Source organism: Corapipo altera, unplaced genomic scaffold, assembly GCF_003945725.1.
Source record: "Corapipo altera isolate COAL_440 unplaced genomic scaffold, ASM394572v1 1, whole genome shotgun sequence".
NCBI classification, from domain to species: domain Eukaryota; kingdom Metazoa; phylum Chordata; class Aves; order Passeriformes; family Pipridae; genus Corapipo; species Corapipo altera.
In genome coordinates this window covers 806,823-827,133 of record NW_020884873.1, presented here as the reverse complement: position 1 = coordinate 827,133, position 20,311 = coordinate 806,823, and the positions used below count along the sequence as shown (strand labels likewise).

Here is a 20,311-nt window from a genome sequence, read left to right as displayed (position 1 = left end):
AAACTTTTTAAAAGGTCTTTGAAATTCATATTTAAAAATTACTCCCTGTCTTTTCCCATGGAAATTAGGTCTGATTCCATTAAAAGCATCATGGCAGCAACCTGCACCTCTATTTCCCTGCTAATTACCAAAATAGGAAGCCAATATTCATCCTCTCTGCAAGCTTATTCTAGCATTCAGCATATGGTCAGCTTTTGCCCAGAAAGAGGCATCAGCTCTGAGACTTTTCTGACTCTGTGGATTTTGGCGTGCTGAGGTCTTGGCGGAAGGGGACCCATGGTTCATCTCTGACAAAAAAAAAAAAGAGGTGGCTTCACAGTTGGGGTTTTTTTTTGAATCTGGATTTCTGTGTGGCTGTTGTTTAGAAAGAGCCAGACAAGTTTGAATGTGGTCAGTGTTCTCAGAGGCATCTTTGGAGATACTTGGGGGTGGGGGGAAGGAAACTTCTTCCATACACTGAAGGGATAAGCAGGATAATCTGGGGTTGTAGCTGTCTTTTTTCATAGTTCCTAAATTAGCTACTAATGACTTAACAAGCCAGTACAACTTGAGTTGTATTTTACCCTTTAACTTTGCTGAACTAACCTTTATGATTTCTGTGTTACAGTCTGTGAAATCTGGGGCCGAGGCAGGTATTTCCCTTTTTGCTGGAATTTCCTTGGTGGTTTAAAGCACCGTAGGGAGCTTCACCCCTATGCTGTGCAGTTTTTGAATTTTCAGTTTGTTGGCAGCTATAAGAAATCAAAAGAAGATCTCATCGGGGGTTCCTCAAATGAAAATGTTTACTTCAAAATATTCAGTGGTTTAAATGAAACCAGCAGTAAAATGCAGTGTTTCATTCAAAATGTTTTCTTTAGGATTTGAGCAGTGAGGCTTATTTTTTAATACTAATATTAAAAGGATATGATACGTGAAAAATGTCTGAAAAGGAAACAAAACAGTTTTTTAAATGTCAAAGAAAGTGCCTTATTTGATATTTGATAACATAGGGACTACTTTGCTAATTTGCTACCAACAATCTGCCTTTTTAACTGGGTGGAGGGAAAGAGTTTTAGCAGTGCATGTTCACTCAGCAGTTTTATGCTTTCAGAGCACAAACCTTTTAACATCAGCAAGGCACTTCTTCCCACTCCTTTAGGCTGCCTGTTCCCTTGGGATGATGCCATGGAGAGAGCAAACCACTGTGAAACCTCACATTTAATTCAGAAAGAACATTTCTAACCAATAGTGATGGATGGAGCAGTTTAATTACCATCTAGCAATTCAAATGTTAAACACTGCTTCATTCAGAGAAATTGTGATCTGTAAGTGAGGTTTTATACATATTTGTATTGCTACAAAGCACTTTGCTGTATAATGTTGGTGGGTTTGGAGGGGTCTGAGAGATAAGTGCAGACTTCCATGGTTGATGTGTGCAGAAATCAATGGTTATGAGGCAGTAGATATCCAAAATGGTATGATAGTCTGAAATGCTCAGAGCTCCCAGTGATTTTGAGTGTATTCTTCAGTCTTTGTGAACCTCTGAAAGCATCTCTTGAAGGGATTTGCTGGACAGTAACCTCAGTATTTTGATAATTCAAGGGAACAAACAAATATAACCGTAAGATGTGAATTAAGTCCTTCTAATTAGGAAACCTGTTAATCACAGAATTTTTATTTTGTTCCTATTGTGGGAAGTGAAGGCATTTTGAGTTTTCAGCTTTATACAGAAGCAAGCTATAGCTTGAATACTAGACCCTTGTCCAAGCAGGTATCTCCATTGATTTTCCTGGGCTGTGTCTCATGTACAAGGGAGTCATGATTATGGGAACCCATATTTCTGGCCAAACTACTGCTTCATAGGAGCCCAGGCTTTTTATTATATTCTCCCTCAACTGTGAAGTCTGTGTAGTGTCTAAAACAGCCCTGTATAAGGATTGAGTCTGATATATCAAGAGTATCTGAGGGAATACTTTTGTGCTCAGCCTGCCACCTTTGCATACTTCCCAACAGCATTATGTATGGGAAATGCAAGCATGAGGGATTCTGTATTGGGTTCTGTGTTTATTTCACAAACATGTTGAATTCCTACGGTGGCTTTGTTAATTTTTTTAGCAAGTAAGTGCCTATTTAACTGTCTTTGGCTCTCCTGTATCTTCTTTGAGTTTCTCTGAGTTGCTTAGGTGGCAACTTCAGCCTTTAACTACTTCCTCAGCATTCAGACCAAAATGAGTATCAAAATACTCGTCTGTGCTTCTACTCCTTGATAATTTTTGTAGTTTAAAAGAGGAGATGAAAGAAAATAGGGAGCCTTCCTAGATGCTTCCTAGCCACCACAGCAGAAAAGCTCAATGCACCCTGATCCCACGCACATCAAGAGCACTAATAACTTCAACCACAAGGAGTGGCTGAAAGCAACAGCTTTTGCTGCCTCAATGAAAATATAGTTTTCACACAAGCCCTTTAAAAAGTTAGAAGTGGGAGGGAGGTAGTGTGACATTATGGTTAATGAATGGAGGGAGGGAAAGGCTGTTTTAGTGCATAGGATGATGATGTTGATTATTTGACAGGGGAAATTTGTCTTCTTTTGGTGTAGGAAAAAAAAAAACAAAACAGTAAAATGAAGTAAAGCACAAGTAAGGCTTCCCCAACCTGTTCTCAATCCTGGTGTGAGGTTTGAAGGAAACAGTTCTGAAGACCCAAGGATGTCAGGGCTCGCTGCACAGGACATGCTAAGAGAGGCAACACTTCCACACATGGCCCTAAAAACTTCTTAGCACTTCTAAATCCTGTTCTTAGGTTTACTTGTTTGCTCCTTCCCTGGCAGCACACACAGCATGAGGCAACAAGGAGAAAACCTGCCCTGGTTTCGATGGATGGTTACTCACTGTGCAGAGCTGCTTTGACAGACATCTGGGTCAGTAGATGCTGTAAGAGCAGCAGGTCAATAGAGAACATCCATAGTGTCAGCAGAGCTATGGACATGAAACCCATAATTCAAAAAACCTACTACCAAACCTGAAGCTCCAGCCAGCTTTACAGCTGCGATGACTCGAGAGTTTTATTCTGACAGATGCTGGAAACAATATTAACATGCAGAATGTGTCCAAAACATCCTTTCAGACTTCTTTAGACAAGGTAAAACCAAAAGTATGATGTGTCAATTCAGGCTTAATGGGTCTGCATGAGTCTTCTGAACCACATCATCTTCCAGACTTGTTTGTTACTTTAGTTATGCCTTGAACACTGGGAGAGGTGGTTTCCACTGTCATCCCAACATGCCTGCTTGTGCAGTTTTGCATACTGTGGGGAGTAGGAAAAGGTATTTTTGTGAAGGAGTTTTCATTGTAATTGATTTTGTGATTAAGTAGCTATTAAAGGCAAAATACACACCTGTTACTGTGCAAATGGAATAATTTTTGACATGCATTCAAAAACTGCCTAGTAAATTCAGGCTATTCAGGCAGTGCCGTTTGCAACAATGTGATTTTGGCATCTTTGCAGCAATTTTGTACCCTGTCATGTTCAGCCAAGCTTCTGTTACAGCCAGCTCACACTGTGATATTTTGTGGGCTTATGAATGATTTAGAAGTAACCTGCTTACTCTGGTCTGTGATACAGAATAAATATAGACTCAATGGGCAATGGCCAGGAGGAGGCTGTACATGAGAAAGAACATTTGTAGGTTGTTGTTTTTTTTTTTCCCTGCCAGTTCTCTAGAGGGGTGTGAACGTATTTTCTGAGTAAATACGTAACGAAACTCTGAAATACATTTTTAAAAAAAGCATGGAGGCAAGGTCTAAACGGTCAAGTGCTCACTTACAATTCTCCCTTCTGCTCACATTAAGCCAGACAAATCTTTGCTGTTCCTACTGGAATGTCAAGCCCTTCAGCTGAGGCACACCAGTGAAACGAGATAAATGTGTACCATTGAAGCCTTTCTTGTTAGCGCTCTGCCCTTTTGGATCCATCTCTGTGCATCATACTTGGAGAAACAGTACCTCTGCTTTAGGACTGGGATTAGTGGAAACAGTGGAAATAGTATTAGATGCATGGAAACAGAAGATGGGGAAATGCATACCTTACCCATTTAGTAATGAGAGGGGGAGTCCTGTCTCTTTAGTACCCTTTGCAAGTACCTGTTTTATTTGGGGTTTATGTTAAGTCTATGCAGTTTTGCATACCACATCTGGGATAGTTTGAAAGAAATTTTCCCTTGTAACCAGTACAACGTTGATGTAGATATTAAAGGAGTATACACCTATTTACCTGTTAGTGGAATAACTTCAGAAGAAAAAAAGAGGAGTATCAGCTGAAGGAGATTACCAGGCTTCTGGAAGTAGCTGAGCTTCTGAACCACAGCCTGGTACCCTGTCAGGTGATAGCAGGCCCAGAATGAATGGAATGAAATAAAAAGCACATGCAGGTGTGTTTGCTCTTTTGCTGACAGTGACTTCTTGACAGGTAAGCAATCCAGTGTGTTTACTTTCAGTTCGTTTTGTTTACATTGAGTACCATTGCTGCTGACTTCCAAGGAGGTGTGACACAAAGCAACAGGTTACAAAAAAATGCCATCAACATCCATTCTGGCAGCATCCATGTCACAATACACAATGATGTACCGGAATTATACAAAGACCCAAAAAAAAATATATATATAGCTAATTATTCTGACTAGAACTGAAACCGACAGCGAAAAAGAAAAGAGCCCCCCACCCTGACCCCAAAGCTCCTGTAGGAATCCATACTGACGCTTTGGCAGCCTTGTAGCAATAAAGCAATAACCAGCCCTTCACATGCCAAAACCTTGTTTTCGTAAAATTGTAAATTCCTGGTTCGGAGAAATAGTTACGTCCATTAAAGCACCTTTTTTTTTTTTTTTTCCTCTTTCCACCCCTCCAACCTGAACCAGCTTCATGTTTTTACACAGGGTTAATAATTATTAAAAAATAATAAACAAATGAGGGGTATAGGCACCATAGACTGCTCGGACAGTTAAATGCTATAGTATTATATGCTAACATATCCCAGCTTGAAACTCAGCTGCCCTGTGATTAGACTGATCTAAAACAAGAGCCTCATCAGTGGCATTACTGAAAAGGTCGGCAAAAAGAGCAATCCCTCTGCTTAATTAGCAGCAGCACAGTCAAGAACCGAAACCACCACCCCCCTCTCTCAGTGTTGGCTGCCTGCTCCAGGCTTCGTGGTTTGCATTTCTGCTCGTCAGTCCGTTCCTCAGGTCTTGTGCTCCCCCCAGGCCCCAACGTACATTAGTGCTGTAAGGAAACAGTCAAATCCATGTTACCCAGCAACCCCACCCCCCCACGCCCTCCCATCCCCTTTTCACAATCTCCAGATTTCTTCATGTATGTTCATGCCTCGCTATTCGCTAATGAGGTATTATTAGATACTAACAATGCCTGCTCTCCTAGGGACGTTAGCACTGACCAGTGACACATGAAGAAAGCTCTTCAGTCAACCATTAAAAAAATATTGCACTTACTTTAACCTTAAGCCCAACCTGCACAGCAAAAAAAAAAAATTATCAAAGAAATGAACCAAGGGTACCAAACAAAACCCCAATACTCTGGAGCAATCTATCTTATGCACGTATAGTGTCTTTTCCTTCATGTTGTTTAGCTGAATTTGGTCCAGTATTTAAAAAAAAGTCCAGAAATTAAACAGTTCAAAAGACACCGCAGGCTTGTTAAGGCTTTGTCTCCCCAGTGCTTCAGAAAGGTAAAAGTTTCTTTCATTGTCCGTGTCCTGCAAAGCAGCAATCTCTCGTGGCACAACACCTGGCCGGTCAAACCATCAACAGAAAAAAAATCAGAAGCAAGGGAAGATGGGTGTGCTTCATGGTCTCACCTGGAACCGAACAAACAGAATGCTTTAGAAATAAGAAGAGGAAATAAATACAGTTCTTAGCATTTGGCTTTACTGACCCTCCACACAAGCTGGGAATGCAGCTCACCAGCGCAGGAGAGCTGGGTTCTGGGACTCAGATTAGACAGTAAATAAACTACCTAAACAAGTGAGGCAAATTTGGGTTCTTTACAGACAGGGGAATGATGTTCAAAGAGGTTAATAATGGCACATGTGCACCACCACAGACACACAGTGGACACGGCTGTCGGTGGTGCCCTCAGCCCAGCCCTCCACCAGCTATTTGAGGAACCAGTTTGAGTTGAGAGTCTGCAGCTTCCTGCTCCACCCAAAAGTGAGTATTGCAGTCATGGCTGGGTTACTGCTGCCACCTAATGAACCGAAGCTCAGTAGCTGGGAGAGCAGTGATGCACATCCTCACAGCTTGTCCCCAGCAGCAGCAAACTTCTTGCTACATCACAGCCTTGTGCTTTGCTCTGCAGCTGGGGACTGGGTTGGGCCAGTTGCACACCACAGGCCAGGCCCAGGGGCTCAGTGGAAAAGCAAGATGGTCACTTCACTTACACTACTGATAGTACCAATACTGATAGAACCAATGCTGGTTCCCTGGTTCTAGATTTATGAAAAAAATTTCCCCAGCATTTCACGTCAGAGCTTTTTGGTTACCCTCTCGCCCTCCAGCAGAGCATCCCCAAAACTTTGCTGGCCTGGGTAACCTGGCACTTGGTTAAGTGACTTCAGAATAATTGAAGGTGTGAAAGTCCTTCTCTCCTTTACTGTCACAGGCTACACAGATTTTCCTTGCACTCTCCATGTGAACATCAGAGCGGAATAAGCCTCAGAAAGCTCCTGGAACAAACACCTGTGATGCTGGCTGCTGCCAGCAGCTGGGATGTGAGGCTCTGGGTATGGAATAGGGCTGGGCTTGCCTGACTTACCACCCGTGGCTCTGAACTAGGACTTGCTGACGTTCTCATATATGACATCGCTGATGCAGAACTGCTGCTTCTTCTTTTGCCACATCAATTGCACACACTGGTGGATAAAGATGTACTGCTCCTGGAAAAAAGACCAAATGAGCCTCAGAAAGCCTGGCAAAAACCCAGTGAAACAGTTTGATAGTTCACAGTTTGATAGCCTGCACAGCTCCATCTCTCCCATCTCAGCCCATCACGATGTACAATGAGTTATCAGATCCAAAATAATAGCCCACAACTGTTACAGGTAGCAGTGGGGGAAGCATGAAATCCACCTGGCACCATAATAACTTATTAATAACCTGAACGATGACAGAAGAGTTGAATCTGAGCTAAGATGGGTCTACTTTACATTGCCTAAAAACGAATGAATTCCAAGAATTGCCTTATGTGCAACAAATTGCATCCACGCCACATACGCATCTGAAATATTTTAATGAGGTTCATGTTCCTTAGTGGTTTTTTCTCTACTAATAAAAAGATAAAACTTGATTTTGTTCACAGAGCAGTAAATTATTTGGGGAGTTATCAACATCTGTGCAGGTGACGCTAGAAGTAAGTTGGGTCAATCATATGCACCACTGTATTTGTGGAAAGGTTTCTGTGTAACAAGAGCAGGGTTATCTTTGGTTTTGGTTACAGACTGACCTTTCTTAGCATCATCATTAGACAGATTAAACACTGTAATTCAATTTAGAATAACCTTAGTTGATGACTTCTTGATTTCAAAGAGAGAGAAGGCAAATCTTGATGTATCCTTACACTAACCTTTATCTAAATGAGGCACAGGAAGCAAGTGGATCCCAAGCAAAAACAAACCCCAAGTCTGCATTTCAGCCCTTGTCCCCAGGGGCCTGCTGCTGACAAGTTTGAAGCATGTTTCAGACCACAGAAATGTTAGCCCCACTAATTTGGAGTGACTATTTCAATTCATGATATTCTTCATTCTCATCCCCCTTGTTTTTTTTAAAGTGCTCACTGAGGCATTGCCAAATTTCCAGCATACAAGGCAACATGAACTCAAGTCAGCTGTCGGTGGTTTCAGATTTTGTAAGAAAAGACTTTTCAGTGGCCTCTGTGCCTGAGTGTCAGTGTCACCCAGTGACCCCTAAGGCCAGGCTTGGCCACTGCCTGGAGCAGCAGGAGCTCAGCAACTGCCCTTGACATCAGCCCCAGGCAGATAATGAGGTTGTATATGGGAAAAAAAATAAAAAAAAGGAGAAAAAAAAATTACCAAAAAAAAAGCTCCACAACCAAAAAACCCAACAGAAAACCACATCCTTTCTGGAATGATTAACACAGTTCCAGCTGAAATGAATCATCAGGACTTCTTTCTCTCTTTTTTACATATGGATCTGCCTTTGGTTTAACACACTGAATTGTGATGAAAAGTGGCAGTTTGATAGGAATGATCCAGGACAGACTGAGAATAATGAACTTTTTTTCATCTCCAGATGCTAGGTATTGTCACTGCAGGTTTTCTTGCTCCTCTCCTCTCTGCTAAAACTTTTTTGCTTTGCTCTGGATTCAACAATCCTTGGCAACAATCTGCCAGACGTAGCCTGAAAACAGTGATGGTGGCACTTCCACCTGTATGGAGGCTGACAGCTTATAACTATGTTAAACCTTATACTGTGCCAAACCAGGGAAGAGTGCAACAGCAATAAAATCTCTCCCTCATTACTAGGGGAACTGGGAAAGTTTCAGATGCATAAAAGCTTCTGCTTTGAAAAAAGAGTTTGTGATTTTTTTCCCAGTACATTTTCCTAGTACATTTGTCTTAAAAACAGAAAAATAAATACCCAGTAGATATTTGGGTAGGGAGAAGGGCGAGGAGGGTGTCTGGCAGACTCAAAGTCCTTCTTTTCTGTTTTGCTTGTTATTTGTATTTCCATTGTGTAATTGAAATCCTGTGCTTGGCTAGATGATACCAACGTGATACTTGAACAAGGCTGCCTGATACTGATATCATTTCATGAGCTATTAATCCCCTCAGCAAGCTCAGTTCTTTTCAATGTGGTTTGAAAATCTCATATGTTAATTTCTTCTAGTCCATTGTTTGCATATTAATTTCACAGAAGATGAGAATAACTCATCCCCTCTGGAAGATATCCATGAGATTGCAGATATATTATCAGACCCACCTATGCAGCAGATTAATAACGTGACAGTATTACAACAAAGATGAGAACTTAATTATACCTGTTCACAGCCATTTTGTCAAGTGTTCAGGGACAAGAACACACTAACTGGACATGACAGTACTTTCACAATGTTGAAGTGAACTGATGTTACCTCTGTTTGCACCATGGACATTCTGTAGGACCGCATGTCAGACACCAGGCCCAATATGTCGACGAACTCGTGGTCACGAATGTGCTGTAAGAGCCGATCCAGGGCTATGAAGGTTCCTGTTCGTCCCACTCCAGCACTGCAACACACACAGACATGCATGACATGCATCTCATTTCAGGCTTTTCTGAAGGAGGCACACACAGGACAACCAGTGGCACTGCAGAAAGCAGGAGTCCTGCAGCTGTGATAATCAGACAGAGCAAACCTGAGGTCAGGCAGGCTGGTTAACCTGTTGGATTTAATGCCATGCAATCCACCATTGATTGGTTCAGCAGAGTTCATGGAGTGGGTGGCTCTGCAAATATTTCACCTTTTTATACTACTCTTCGTGCATTTACACGCAGAATGTGCATGCACACCTTATCCACCCTTGGCTGTCAACTCTTCCTGCTTTCACTGCCACCCTCACAGAATTCATGAGACCCCTCTAACTCCAGAGACTGTAGGCAGAAGTGCAGAGATCTGCTTGGCAGCGATTGCTGCACAAGGGCAGCGAGGGTTGAACCTGCAGGACTCACTTCCACAGCTCTCCAAGTTGCAGAGCTCTTGGCTTGCACAGGCACTGCACTTCATCCTCACAGGACAAACCACCCAGAAGAGCATACACTCCAGGTTCTGACTTAGGAGCACAAGGCAGAAACAGCAACCACTCAGCTGAAAATCTTCATTCCCTCAAAGGGAAGCTTAGTGACTTGTAAAAAAGACATACTGCTTTCATTTAGGGATTCTTATGTGTGTATGAGTCTTTTCATTGTGATCGCACATGTAATGTTTAAATCTGATTTCACTGACTGTGGCTTTAGAGGTTTTATAGAGTTTCACACACCATCCCAACACCATACCTACTACTAAGGGTAGAAGTGTGCATCTTGGCAAAAGTTCTTTTTTCTGCCTTGTCATATTTTTTCTGAAAAGCCTTGAAAGTATTTAAGAGTTCATCTCAATACAGTTCAACATAACTGTCACAAAACAGGTTTGGGGTTTTTTTTGCTTGTGTTGTGTTAATTTCTTAAATAAGCTGAATACAACAGAACTTTGATGTGTGCGTTTGACAGATTCATTAACTGATAAATTCATTCTGTGCCTTCTTTAGCATTTGAGAACAATTGCTGCAGGAGTTGATCAATACTTTGTTTTTCTTCCCCCACACCAATTTCATATCATTTCTACTTTTATTCTGTGTGGTCGGTAAGACGTACAATACAGTCCAAAAATACTATCTGAAAATATCTCTCGTTGCTGCTATAAGCATCCTACTGAAAAAGGAAATACTGAAGTTGTTACCCAGCTCTCTGATACTTGCTTCTGTTGTTTCCCAAAACAATTACTTAGTATAAATGGGGTTTGATTTCCTAATGTTGTATATAAATATCTCCCCAGAACAATATCCCCCATATAGTTACAGGGGAGAACTGCATGATTTGCTGCACTTACAAATGCTGTAGTTGTTTGGCTTCCAGTAGAACGTTAAGTGCCATGTCTGGAAACTAGAAATGGTATTACTACACAAGACACTTTTCTGAGAAGGAAAGTGTGCAAAGTGCTGGGAACAGACAGTCAGTACTGACCATCACATCACCACCAGGAAAGACAGTGCTGGTAGGTGCTGACTCATTGTGCAGTGATGTAACTCTCATCTCTGGGGTGGGAGATGCAAGCCTGGACTTCCATTAGAAGTATGTCACCATAATGTACACACATTCATCCACTACAAACATCTATTTATGTATTTCTAAGAAACTTCTTGTGAGTAGCTCTCCCATGAGGAGCTACAAAGAGCTTTGAAGTCAGCTGGGAAATTTGCATCAGGAACCAATCTGGTACGATATCACCACTAACATGGCAGCTGCCCACGGAGAGGACAAATAAATTAGCATCTTAATAAAAGGCCAGATGACATGCAGGGGAGAAATCTGACAGTACATAAAACAACCTTTCTCCAAAAAAATCGGAAAGAAACCCATATAACTGTTAGCATGTGATACTGATATTACTGCTGGCACACTGAACGTTCCAAAAGCTGAATGACCAGAGGAGGAGGATCTGCACATCTGCAGGGGAGCAGCACTCTGCAGCAGCTGCTGGTTGTACTGCACTGTCTGTATCACAAAGGGGTGGAAATGAGAGAGCAGGGGCAGGCTCTGAGCTGGGGTAAATCAGGATCACCTGCTAGGCCTCCTGAAGCCATTTGTGGATAACACCCAAAGAGATGACTTTCCTTAGAAAGAAATGCCTTAGCGCCTATGGCTGCAGGCTGAAATTCCAGCTCCCCTGCAATCAAAGCACGGGACCAATTCTATACCCTAAATATCAGAGAGAACCATGTTCAGCTAACGCTGAGAGGAACCCAAAAATCTCTCCTTCTAATCTCTTCCCAAGCTATTTAATGTAACAACTTGTAGTTCTACGTTTCCTTGAAGCATTTACCTGCAGTGTATGACCATGGGGCCTTTAGTCTTTGCGGATTTCTGCCTGACCATCTGTACAAACTGGAGAATGCTTTCAGCAGCGTTGGTCGTGGGGACACCATGGTCTGGCCAGGCAGTGTAGTTAAAATGCATCACATCTTGCACCTCATCAGCCTAATGGAAGAAGCACAAGAGCAGCATGTTCACAGGAGTTTTAACAGTGCAGTCACGCTCAGTCACACTGAGGGCTTTTTGCCATTTTGTGGTGGGTTTTTTTCCCCTCAAATACAGCCTAAGAAAGTGAAGTCAGCCAAAAAAGTGGTAAAGAATGTACGTGCCATTTAATTAAAAAGGCGAGGGGATAGCAGGTCATTATAATCAAAGTGGTATGAACTTCTTGTTTCTGGGTTTGGGATTTGTATTTTGCTTTTGTCTCCATGGTGGTTCCATTTTATTTTGCTTTCAAATCGAGAACTGTTGCATTTTTCAAGTTTAGACTTTCTTCCTCTTCCTGTTCCATTCCTTCTCCTTTTCTCATTTTGCCAGAGATAAAGAACAATGCTGTTGGCAAACAATCAACACTGGACTCTCTAGAGTTTTTCTTTTCAAGTTTTAAAGAAAAAAAAAAACAAAAGGGAAAACTATTACAGGGGAAAGGAACCATTTAGGAAAATACTCATTATAATAAAAAACTTCTATGATGCTAAAATTTCTAACTGGCTTTAAATTAAATAAGATTCTCAACACATTTTTTCTTTGAGCCTTTAAGGACCTCAAGACATGGTGAGGGGGGAAGGGCCGTCCTCACCAAAAGCCATATGAAGCAACGCCTTTTGTTTTTTCGTTCTGGGTCAGGCCAAATCTCCCTACTCCCTAACCTCTTTCCAGTCACAGAGAACAGCTGGATCCTTAGGCAAAGGATATCAAAAAATGAGATCAGAAGGCACCCTGGGTTTGGTCAAGAACAGTTTACCTCAACTGCAAACCACAGCCTTTTCTTTAAATATGTAAACCAACACCGTGGTTTACATATTTGCACTCCCAGCCTGCCCCGTGTGCATTCTTTGGAACACAGTGAGGAAAGGCTGGGCAGGACTAAGTCCTGGGCCAATGTGGAATTGCCAGTGCACAGCTTTTCCCACGTCCCCTCCATATCCCTAACCTTTCCTTCGTGAGCTGGTGCTGCCAATGAGCTGATGCAGGAAATGAGGGTGGTAATGCTTGAAAGTCTGGAGAGCTTTAGTTTGGAAATTCCATGCTCTCACATGTGTTTCAATACCTTATGGGAAAACATGATTATTGCAGAACTGCCCTTTTGAAAAATATTTTAAATTTCTGCATTGGTAATTTCAAGTTTTCAAGAACAATTTAGGGTAAGAAGGTGTGCCTGAGATACAGAAAAGAAGAAACTCACACATTTGTTGTCACTCATTATTGGCACCACAGAAGTGTCCAGAGCTCTGGTTCTACTTTTGTCTCAGTTTTGCACTGTGCTGAGAAACTCACAGAGACAACAATTTTAGGGGAAAGTTTTCTGATTTGGTCATCTGCCTGCGTGGAGTGAGTCAGTACATCGATCTCTCTTGGGTATTTCCCACCGGATGCCAGAAATGGACAAAAGTTAAGGGAAGGCTGGACCGAAATCACTCCCACTCCTTTGGCAGGAGCACGCAAAGTGTTTCACTTACGTAGCTAATTCGAAAGCTCCTATAAACCCAGTCTGTGTGCTCTTCCTCGCTCAGCATCTCCACTGTGATATCCCCATATGCCACAGGATCTTCCGTGAAAGGCCAGTAATGATCACATTTCACCTGGAAGGGACGTGCATCCACACATAGTTGTATTTATATAAATACACACATACATAAAGAAGTACAATCAAAATCTGGTTTAGAAACGCCTACAGCGTTGGTCACTTGATGCTGCAATAAGAGGTGATTTATCCTGCAGTGCCTTCCAGTCTGACCATTCCTATTTGTGTAACTGGCCATCAGCTCTACATTGGTTTTCCAGAGGGTAGCATTAGTACAGTGAAGAAAGAAAAAACAGTGTTGTTATAGATTGTTATTTTTCCTAACATATTAGAAAAAATGGAACAAAACAAAGAATGAGAATGTACATCTATATTGTATATATTCTATCATATTCCAAATATTTCTATTATAACATCACGGAAAAATGTAAAGCATCATCCTTGTATGTTATTAGTATTTAAACTTAAAAGAGCAGAAGCACAGAATGCCTGAGGTTAGAAGGGACTCCTGGAGGTCATCTCATCCAAATGCCTCTCTGCTCAAGCAGGGTCACCTAGAGCCAGCTGCTCAAGACCATGTCCAGATGGCTTTGGAATATCTCCAAGGACGGAGACTCCACATGCTCTGGGCAACCTTTGCCAGGGCTCAGTCAACCTCACAGTAAATGTTTCCTGATTTCAGACAGAATTTAATGTGTTTTCCTAATTTGTGCACATCAACTCTTGACCTGTCACTGGCACCTTGTCTCCATTACCCTCCATCAGGTATTTATACACAGTGACAAGATCCCCTGAACCCTCTCTTTTCTGGGGTGAGGAGTCCCAGCTCTCTCAGCCTCTCCTCATGTAAGAGAAGAGGCTTCATAAGGTCAGGGAAGGTCGGAAGAAGGTCAGATAAGGTCAAGGAAGGTCAAAGGAGGTAAGAACAAAGAAGGTAAGGGGTAGTCAAAGAATATCAAAGAAGATCAGAAGGGTCAGGGAAGGTCAGGGGAATCCAAAGGTCGAAAAAGGTAAAAAAAGGTCAAAGAAGATTGAAGAAGGTCAAAGAAGGTCAGGGAAGGTTAAAGAGGGTCAAACAAGGCTGAAGGTCAAGTATGGTCAAACAAGGCAAAACAAGGTCATGGAAGTTCAAATAAGGTCAAGGAAGGTCAACAAGGATTAAAGAAGGTCAGAATAGTCAAAGAAAGTCAGGGAAGGTCAAAGAAAGTCAGGGAAGGTCAAAGAAGCTCAGGGAAGGTCAGTGACATCCAGGGAAGGTTGAAGAAGATCAAAGAAGGTTAGAAAAGTTAAAAGAAGGTCAGGGAAGGTCTGAGAAGGTCAAAGAAGGCCAAAGGAAATCCTGGAATGCCTGCCATAAAGGAAGTGCTATTCTAGGTCAGGTTGTGATACTGCCTTGTGATCAGAAAACAATGCAAAGACATTCACTCACCAGAAAATAATGTCATTTTCAGATTAGTTTCTTTTACACTACGTACAAGATTTTATTACATACCCGTCTTTTCTCATTGCACTGAGTTAGCATAACAATAATCTGAGATTTTTGCTGGAGAACCATCTTCCAAAAATCATTCCTAGTTTCTGGCAATGGTCCTTGGGTTGCAATGTATTCCTGGGGTGAATTATAACCCTAAGAAACAAAGAGATAGGTGCTTTTTGCCAACATGATTACTGCTTCAGAACATGTATTTCTCTCTGGCATTCATACTATTTTTATCTTACTCATGTTAAATTCAAAATTCTAAAATTGATTTCTAATATAAAGAAACTATTTTATGATCTTTTGTATTTATTTTTGTGGTGGCAGCTTTTCCCAGATTCGATTCTCCTGAAGTGTAAGCAATCTAGAATGAAGGACAGAAGATGGAATGGTTACTATACAAATCATTTGCCCAGAGAGCAGAAAAGGCAACATTAAAAAAGCCAGTAATAAGAACCCTAAACAAAGTTTCAGGTTCTTCCAAATTATGTAATTTAAGGGTTTGTTTAGTTACAGGCATAAACCCAGTTACATATGCTCAGCCCACTCATCCCAAGCAGTGCCTGTGGTGATTTTCAGTCCCTGGTGTAAATGGAAGGTAGCAATGAATGCATGTGCTTATGTCATAAGGACTTGAAATAATAAAATATTAATTAGAATTCTGCTTAAAATAATAGAGAGCATGCTGAGTCAATGCTCTTAACAGATGCTCAAATGTTTTATACCCATGTGTTCCTTTTCCTATCCCTATCAACATGCTTTTAGATGGAAAGATTCTTTCCATGCTCCAAAACCAAAAGACTGTTATTAAGACTACAATAAAAAGATCCACAGAATGACCATTTTGGCATCAGCTATAACCATATTTGCTGAGATTGTATTATCAAAACTGCATTTGGAAAGTTATTTTATATCCCTAGTAAGAGGAAAAAATACATACAACACACAGCATGATCCCATCCTGAGCAAATTGGACAATTTCTGTGCTACCACAGTATGCAGATAGTAAAATTATTTGTCATTTGGGAGCACTTTCCACAAACGGCTTCCTCCAGATATCATTACCAGTCAGCTCAGTCTGAGTTTTTGCACTACACAGAATTTGCTGCCTGTTTGTCTGCATGGGCTATGTCTGACCTAAATATCCAATCTCTCTGTTAGCAGAGGGACACAGATTCCCCCTGGTTTATGTGTTTGGAGGCAGGAACTCAGTGGAGAAGCGACCCTCAGGAAAAGCTAAGCATTAAGATGACGTGTCTGTCCCAGTTTCTATGGTCAACATTGTGCTATAAGTAATACTAAAGAGATGTAAAGCACAGCTGAACATCCAAAAGGGACCTCTACTTAAAATCCTATAATCCATAATCCCATGTCACAGAAGTTTCCTGTGTTGTTCACGATGCTTTGGAATGCTGGAACATTTTTCTTTCTTGATTCTCTGCGAGTTCAGGCACTTGCAGCCTGAGTGCTCAAGGTCATGCTCTTGGCACATAGGAGCCAAGCACAGGCAATTTGCTCAACAGTCCACACATGGGCAATGCCACAGTGACAGAGAAGTGGCTTCACTGACTCATCCGAGGGCTCCTCCCTTTTCTGTAATGCTGACTCAGCTCTCTTCAGAGCCAGCTCAGTCTTCAGCTCACGGCAAGATTGCAGAGATGCTCATCTGTCTGTGGTCCTCAAGTAAAAGACCTTTTTCTAAGTGGATGATGTAGTGCTCCACCTCCTCTCCACGCAGAGAAATACTGGATATTGCTCTCCAGCTTACACAGAGCCACGGTACGGGAGGGTAACAGATGGGAGAACCTTTGTGGCAGTGGCAGGGATAAGCCTAAGTGACTGCACAGGTGAGAGTGGGAAAAGCTGATGAGGTTTCAGCCAACCCCTCAGTGTCAAAACATTTGGCTACAGCTCTGTGTACACTTTAATTATCCTAAAAGTGTGGGTGCTACTCCCTGGTAAGTGGCTGTTCTCTGCCAGGCAGAGAGAAGGAGGCCCTCTGGGAGCACCACAGATGAGGCAGAAAGCAGAAATTCCCTCCACGCACCATCTGGGCTCTGTGCATTTTGTCAGTTGTGGAGTGTTAACCCTTTTACCATGTGCTGTATAAATCTAGAAAAATTTCTCACTTAAAAGTTTATGGTTTTGTTAGCTGCCTTAAAAGGTCCCTGACACTCAGCATTTCCTCCCCATTTCCCTGTCAGTCCAATCTAGGTTTCACAAAGCTCACCCGGTGCTACTGTGGTAAAATTTGTCAAAGTCTTCCCCTCTGACACCTTTCTTTTCTTTTTTGGTGGCTGACATAACACACAGTTCCCTGTAGGCAAAATATTTGAAGCTGAAGGAGATGCTGAGAACATGATTGAGCTTCCAGGAGTTATTGTGCTGTTTGCAGGGGGCACACTGCTGTGCAGGACACTTAACTTTACACTGACTAAATCTCTGTACTCACAGGAATGTAGTTGGCATTAATGTAATCAGATCCCTCCTCTTCATTCATTGAGACTAAGCGGACACGACTAAAATCATCTGTAAAAGCAAAAAAAAAAAAACCCACAAAAACTTTTTCTCTCAAACATGGCACTCACCCCCAACCAGGTAAAATTAAAACTAGTCCTACGGAAACTGCAAAAAAAAAAACTATTAAAAAATAGAAAACGCTCAAATTTACCGAGAGAGCAATGTTTGATTCAGCAAACACTACATGGACATACCATCATTTACTGTTCTGCAAAACACACCCTCCAAGTGCCATCCCTCTGGGCTCCCTTAGGTTTCATTAAAATCACAAGAGAAAAATAGTAACACTACTCAGTAGCAGAAATGACCTTGTGTTTCTCACCTCCAAACTCTTGTGATAAAACATCCCCAGGAAGCTACGTCTGTTCAAAGCTAACAAAAACCATCTCTTGCCTAGTTCTCTGCAAGAGCAGATTTTTAGAACGTGCTTTTATCAGTCAGAAAATCTGCCTTGATTTTCCAATTTTCTTATTAAAAACTCTTCTTTCCCTGGCTGGGGATGTCAGCAGGATTTAGTGTGCATTGTACTTACACGGCAGGATATTTGTGTAGCGATTTTTACAGCGATTCATAGGAAGGTCAGCAGCAAAGTGGGGTATGTCAAGCCCAATCAGTTTTAGCTCCTGGGGTAACAGAAAGAGAAGCACTAAGGTCAAACACACACACGCTAAAAAAATAGTACTTAGAGAAGCAATTAGTTGTAGCAGGTACCAGACAGAAAATGTTTATTAATCACTTTATAAACTGACGTAGGACTATACTGACTTTCCTTATCTGATGCCTCTGAGTTGGACTCCAAGCAGCTGGAGAGCAATGCTGGAGTCTCCTGCTGAATGCTGCCAACACACTGCTGCCTTCCAGGCTGTGACTGCAGATTGTTCCTCTCTAACCACATTTAATTACCCAAAACCACTGTCAAACCAGGAGGTTGCTAAGTTACTTCTGTGGTGGTCATCTGCCCCACTTAAAGGGGTTTCTTCAAGTCCTCAAGTGGCTCTTAATTTTGGGGGAATGCTTAGAAGATCTTTCTAGTCATTACCTTCAGTAGTTACATCTAATATACATTGCATTAGAGGAAGTTTCACTGCCAGGAAGGGATCATGCCAGCCATCTCAACACCCAGAGAATCCTCCCCACTCCCTGTCCATGTTTAAATCTTTGGAAGACAGCCCGAGGATAGGATCTTTTTTAGATTTATACTATTAAATTGACTTTAAATTCTGGGTTATTAAGAGAATGCACCTGAGCTTGTCTTAGAGAGATCTCCTTGCTCTTACAGAGACTTTTGATGCTGCTTTCTCATTCCAATGCTTCCACTCAAATTAAGGGCATTTAAGATATAAAACAAAGATATTTAAATCCCAAATTCAATTCAGGCTACCAGCACATCTTAAAGCAAGTGTGTTGTTCTGACAGTTATCTTGAATTGATTGTGATGAGGCACTCAAATTAGTTTACTAAATGTAGGCTTTAGCAACACCAACATCCACTTTTAAATTCTGCAGAAGTGGAAGTGAAGCTGACCCACCCAGCAACAGCTCACATAGATCAACACAGAGCACTGGAACACACTACACAAACTTAACATCTTGAAAAAGCTTATCTGGGCATGGCAAGTATCAGAGGGCAGAATCCTCAGAGATTTACCTCAAATTGCAGAGAAAATTTGTAATCTGAATCTTTGGCCATATCTTTGATGTATCCGTCAAAATCATCCAGCTGGACAGGGCTTTAAAGGAAAAATACACAGAAATTAAGTAAAAAAAAAAAATTAAACTTTTGAAGTACCTTTCATTTCTGTTTCCCCCAGAATAGTGTGACTATTGGGGATGGTCCTGTGTAGGTTTGAGTTGGACTCAATGATCCTTGTGGGTCCCTTCCAACTCAGCATATTCTGTGATTCTGTGATTCTCAAGTCATAAATGTGTATTTGCAACTGTTAATGCTAGAAAGCAACAATAAAGAGCAACCTTGTGGTTCAGGGCCACAAAATGTGGGTGTACTGCTCATTACACAATGTAACAGCACCAGAGAGGCTGAGAGAGGGGTACTGACCCCTCTGGGTGTGCTCAATGCTGCAGCTGCCAGTGCTGCTGATAATAAGCACCATGTTTTAAGGGATTGGACTTGTTCTACCTGCAGGAAACCACTGGTCTGAATGGTCCATGCACCCTTCCTACAATTAATCACTAGCCACTGAACTGCTTTTGCAGGTGTGTGCAACCCCAAGGCACAGGTGGCACAGTAAGAAGTGGTGATTCAGGACTCCACTGCAGACCCACTCTCAGTGCCATCCCACCAATGTGCTTCTGGCACCAGAGCAGCTGCTGCTTCATTTAAGTTGCCTCTTGTGCCGTGAGAAATGTTGCTTTCGGATAATTTCACTTCTGGAAGAGATACTTTTAAAACTCGTCTGAGCTTTGCTCATGCAGAGAAATTGATTTTGTATTTAGGCTTTGATTTTTTTTTAGAAGGTCCACCAAAAAAAAAATCCCCCTAAACCATCATTTTGGATGCCACTGTCCCGACTGCTTTCTTTGCTGGCTTCGGGAACTGTACACATTTGTCTTTAGAGGTCAATGTCTCAAAGAGATATGGTGGTTAAAAAAAAGTGGCACATAACTATAGAAAATCCTGGAGAGCTTCAGCAGGTATGAATTAGCCTTGATTTAATGACTCCCATCATTGTACACACTTTTTCACCAGGTGAGGATCTATCTGCTATAGCAGAGGCACAGCCTCTGAACATAACGCAGAAATAATTAGGCTGACGATCTGAACAACGAAACACAGGTAAACAGCTTCCCTCACCTAATTATCATGCTCTAATTTACAAGCTACTGAAGCATGTACACAGTAATCTTCTCATTTACTTTGAGGCAATATGCCCAAAGGAACCTGTCTTATCACCACTTAATTACTCCTGTTTACCCGTTAGCATTAATGATCTAATGTT

At 41.7% G+C, this 20,311-nt stretch overlaps 1 protein-coding gene across 1 annotated transcript in view; it reads right to left on the bottom strand.

The window, feature by feature from the left end:
- Positions 1-4,102: 4,102 nt before the first annotated feature.
- PTPRO (protein tyrosine phosphatase, receptor type O) overlaps positions 4,103-20,311 on the bottom strand; it is a 155,457-nt gene continuing 139,248 nt past the window's right edge. Inside the window, 9 exon segments of the mRNA XM_027653677.1 lie at positions 4,103-5,847; positions 6,804-6,924; positions 9,138-9,273; positions 11,625-11,779; positions 13,294-13,416; positions 14,851-14,985; positions 17,288-17,364; positions 17,888-17,978; positions 19,003-19,084. Coding sequence (XP_027509478.1) covers positions 6,820-6,924; positions 9,138-9,273; positions 11,625-11,779; positions 13,294-13,416; positions 14,851-14,985; positions 17,288-17,364; positions 17,888-17,978; positions 19,003-19,084 — 904 coding nt within the window. The 3' untranslated portion in view covers positions 4,103-5,847; positions 6,804-6,819.